The sequence below is a fragment of the Nansenia antarctica genome (assembly GCF_963989245.1).
Source record: "Nansenia antarctica genome assembly, chromosome: 2".
NCBI classification, from domain to species: domain Eukaryota; kingdom Metazoa; phylum Chordata; class Actinopteri; order Argentiniformes; family Microstomatidae; genus Nansenia; species Nansenia antarctica.
The window spans coordinates 60451291-60456290 of NC_137675.1; the positions used below are offsets into that span (position 1 = coordinate 60451291).

General features: G+C 52.3%; 1 protein-coding gene across 1 annotated transcript in view; it reads left to right on the top strand.

Annotated features, from left to right (window-relative positions):
- LOC308150381 (structural maintenance of chromosomes protein 1B-like) overlaps nt 1–5000 on the top strand; it is a gene marked incomplete at both ends in the record, with an annotated part of 28931 nt that overhangs the window by 9892 nt on the left and 14039 nt on the right. The window contains 3 exons of the mRNA XM_080523221.1: nt 819–932; nt 2379–2516; nt 3036–3197. Of these exons, the coding sequence (XP_080379347.1) occupies nt 819–932; nt 2379–2516; nt 3036–3197 (414 nt within the window). The remainder of the gene's footprint in view (nt 1–818; nt 933–2378; nt 2517–3035; nt 3198–5000) is intronic.

A 5000-nucleotide genomic window follows, 5' to 3' on the forward strand; every position in this document is an offset into this window, starting at 1 on the left:
CAAAAATCTAAAGGGTGTACTCACTTTTGAGATATACTGTAATTGACAGAGAAGCCAAAGTGCTCCCATACATGGGATTTAAATGACGAGGGAGGCATTTCGAGTTCTTCTCTCTCGCCAACATTAGCAGCATGATACACTTGGGCTGCGTTCGTAAATTTGCTCTGAGAGCGCCGGAGAGCACACTGGGTCCGACGTCATAAAGGGACCAAGTAATTTGATAGGACAAGAGGCGTTCCATGAATGCTGATCAGATTCCAGAGCGAATTTACGAACGCAGCCTTGTTGTTCTGGATTTTTTTCCCCATTATCAACCTATCATTGCGCTTTAGAGTAAAACAAAGCACGCAACTGTCGCGTATATCTTTTCATGGAAACTCTACATTGTGATTTACAAGGGATATTAACTAATATTAAGTAATATTATTACTTGGTTACATTTTGCAATTGATCCGCGGTACACATGCATGCCGAACCGTGGGGGGCGATCCGTACGGATCACGGATTATCCGTGATCCGTTACACCCCTACTTATTAATAAAGATTTGAAAATGTATGATAACCATCTTATTATCTTAGTTTACTGTCATTTCAATGCATTATAGACATTTTCTTTACAACAAGCATAACAAAAATACGTTTTTTGATCGCTATTATGCCGCTATGAGTACACCAACCAACGCGACGCGACGCGACCAACGTAGAACTATAATTTGGGAGAGCCCTTGCGTAGCCTACGGCGTAGGCGCGTGTAAATTCGACGCAGAAGCATTAATTGGGCTTAAGTCGGGGGTGATCTCTGTCTGTCCTCCCTGCAGACGGTGTCCCTGGACGGCAGCATGTTCTCTAAGTCGGGGGTGATCTCCGGGGGGTCCAGCAGCCTGAGGAGCAGCGCGCGGCGCTGGGAGGAGAAGGACATGGCCCGGCTGCGCGTGAGGCTGCACGCCGCTGCACCACCTGCACACACACGCTGCACCACCACCTACACACACACACACTGCACCACCACCTACACACACACACGCTGCACCACCACCACCTACACACACACACGCTGCACCACCACCACCTACACACACACGCTGCACCACCACCTACACACGCACACGCTGCACCACCACCACCTACACACACACACGCTGCACCACCTACACACACACACGCTGCACCACCTACACACACACACGCTGCACCACCACCACCTACACACACACATGCTGCACCACCACCTACACACACACACTGCACCACCACCTACACACACACACACACGCTGCACCACCTACACACACACGCTGCACCACCACCTACACACACACACGCTGCACCACCACCACCTACACACACACACACACTGCACCACCTACACCTACACACACACACACGCTGCACCACCACCTACACACACACACACGCTGCACCACCACCTACACACACACACGCTGCACCACCATCTACACACACACGCTGCACCACCACCACCTACACACACACGCTGCACCACCTGCACACACAAACGCTGCTGCACCACCTACACACACACGCTGCACCACCACCTACACACACACACGCTGCACCACCACCACCTACACACACACACACACACACTGCACCACCACCTACACACACACACACGCTGCACCACCACCACCTACACACACACGCTGCACCACCTACACACACACACACGCTGCACCACCACCACCTACACACACACACACACGCTGCACCACCTACACACACACGCTGCACCACCACCACCTACACACACACGCTGCACCACCACCACCTACACACACGCGCTGCACCACCACCACCTACACACACACACGCTGCACCACCACCTACACACACACGCTGCACCACCTACACACACACGCTGCACCACCACCACCTACACACACACGCTGCACCACCACCACCTACACACACACGCTGCACCACCACCTACACACACACGCTGCACCACCACCTACACACACACACGCTGCTCCACCACCTACACACACACGCGCTGCACCACCACCACCTACACACACACACACGCTGCACCACCACCTACACACACACACGCTGCACCACCACCTACACACACACACTGCACCACCACCTACACACACACGCACACACACACACACACACACACACACACATATTAACACTAGAACGGCCGTGAGTAAATGTTTTTAAATATCTTTGCACTCGATCAAATTTCAGGACCCCTCCTTTCATGACTTGTCCTAGATATGTGCGTTCTACCACCCAGTATCCTTACCTTTTCTAAATCACATCAGGATAAGCTAGTATGAAGCTATTTTGCAGTTTTTCGGTGTAGGAGGCAGGCTGATTTATGAGGTATGACCCTGGTCATGTGACAGGGTCTGATGAAGCTGAGGCGTAAGGAGGCGGAGCTTAAGCAGGTGCAGGTGCAGGCCCTGGGGGTCCAGACCAGGCTGAAGTACTCCCTGTCAGACCTGGACCGGCTCTGCAAGAAGGACATCCCCGCCTGCCAAGCGGTAACCCCTGACCCCTGTGATGTCATACTGACCCCCTGTGATGTCATACTGACCCCCTGTGATGTCATACTGACCCCCTGTGATGTCATACTGACCCCCTGTGATGTCATACCGATCCCCTGTGATGTCATACCGACCCCTGTGATGTCATACTGACCCCCTGTGATGTCATACCGACCTCCTGTGATGTCATACTGACCCCTGTGATGTCATACTGTATATAGAGAGAGGAGGGGGGGGGAGGGAGGGAGAGAGAGAGAGAGAGAGAGACAGAGAGACAGAGAGAGAGAGACAGAGAGAGAGAGAGAGACAGAGAGAGAGAGAGAGAGAGAGAGAGACAGAGAGAGAGAGAGAGAGAGAGAGAGAGAGAGAGAGAGAGAGAGAGAGAGAGAGAGAGAAAAGACAGAGAAAGAGAGAGAGTTACAGACCAAGAGCAGGTGACAGCGTTGTAAGACTCTGTTTGGTCCCTGATACAGGAGGTGTCCAGACTGCAGTAACAGTGTTTGGTCCCTGATACAGGAGGTCTCCAGGCTGCAGAGTAACAGTGTTTGGTCCCTGATACAGGAGGTGTCCAGACTGCAGAGTGAGCTGGCCAACCTGGCGTCTGACGTCCAGATGCAGAAGAACAACGTGGAGCTGAAGGACGTCGACATACGGACCGTCAAAGCCAAGCTGGACCAGGTCAGTGCTGTTATCACAGCTTAGGTTTAGTTAGGGGGGTTAGGGGTAGTTAGGGGTAGTTAGGGGAGTTAGGGGAGTTAGGGGTAGTTAGGCGAGTTAGGGGTAGTTAGGGGAGTTAGGGGTAGTTAGGGGAGTTAGGGGAGTTAGGGGTAGTTAGGGGAGTTAGGGGAGTTAGGGGTAGTTAGGGGAGTTAGGGGAGTTAGGGGGAGTTAGGGGGAGTTAGGGGAGTTAGGGGGAGTTAGGGGTAGTCAGGGGTAGTTAGGGGAGTTAGGGGTAGTTAGGGGAGTTAGGGGGAGTTAGGGGGAGTTAGGGGTAGTTAGGGGAGTTAGGGGTAGTTAGGGGAGTTAGGGGAGTTAGGGGAGTTAGGGGGAGTTAGGGGAGTTAGGGGGAGTTAGGGGTAGTTAGGGGAGTTAGGGGTAGTTAGGGGAGTTAGGCTAGTTAGGGGAGTTAGGGGTAGTTAGGGGAGTTAGGGGAGTTAGGGGAGTTAGGGGTAGTTAGGGGGAGTTAGGGGTAGTTAGGGGAGTTAGGGGAGTTAGGGGTAGTTAGGGGAGTTAGGCTAGTTAGGGGAGTTAGGGGGAGTTAGGGGTAGTTAGGGGAGTTAGGGGAGTTAGGGGTAGTTAGGGGAGTTAGGGGAGTTAGGGGTAGTTAGGGGAGTTAGGGGAGTTAGGGGGAGTTAGGGGTAGTTAGGGGAGTTAGGGGTAGTTAGGGGAGTTAGGGGTAGTTAGGGGTAGCCTGGCTGGACCAGGTCAGTGCTGTTATCACAGCTTAGGTTTAGTTAGGGGAGTTAGGGGTAGTTAGGGGTAGTAGGTATGGGTAGTTAGGGGTAGTTAGGAGTAGATCGGCTCTAAAATGAGTAAACAGAAATCAATCTAGTATCATTTGGGTATAATAGATGCGAGAGGTTTCGTGCTTCGTACGTTTAACAGTTTTAACCGTTGTGGGGTATGGTCTCTCATATCGTTAGCCTCATAGCATAGTTGTCATATTTTGGCCAAATGGAGATATCTGAGTAACTCTACTCTCCTAACACTGCTGATTCACTGTGCATTATTGCCTCTATGACATCAGCCTATCAGAATGCTTGTTACATTCCAAAATCACTATCTGCCCAAGTCATCTCTTTGACACAGGCATGTTTGACACTACATACAAAGATGGCTCGGCTGACCACAAGTGAAGCATGACTTAGGCTATTATGCTACGAGGCTAACGCTATGTGTGTGTGCAGTTGGAGGACCTGGTGTTCTCAGACTGGTGTGCTGCTGGTCTCTCTAACGTGTCTCTCAGCTGGAGGACCTGGTGTTCTCAGACTGGTGTGCTGCTGGTCTCTCTAACATGTCTCTCTCAGCTGGAGGACCTGGTGTTCTCAGACTGGTGTGCTGCTGGTCTCTCTAACGTGTCTCTCTCAGCTGGAGGACCTGGTGTTCTCAGACTGGTGTGCTGCTGGTCTCTCTAACGTGTCTCTCAGCTGGAGGACCTGGTGTTCTCAGACTGGTGTGCTGCTGGTCTCTCTAACGTGTCTCTCTCAGCTGGAGGACCTGGTGTTCTCAGACTGGTGTGCTGCTGGTCTCTCTAACGTGTCTCTCAGCTGGAGGACCTGGTGTTCTCAGACTGGTGTGCTGCTGGTCTCTCTAACATGTCTCTCTCAGCTGGAGGACCTGGTGTTCTCAGACTGGTGTGCTGCTGGTCTCTCTAACGTGTCTCTCTCAGCTGGAGGACCTGGTGTTCTCAGACTGGTGTGCTGCTGGTCTCTCTAACATGTCTCTCTGCTGGAGGACCTGGTGTTCTCAGACTGGTGTGCTG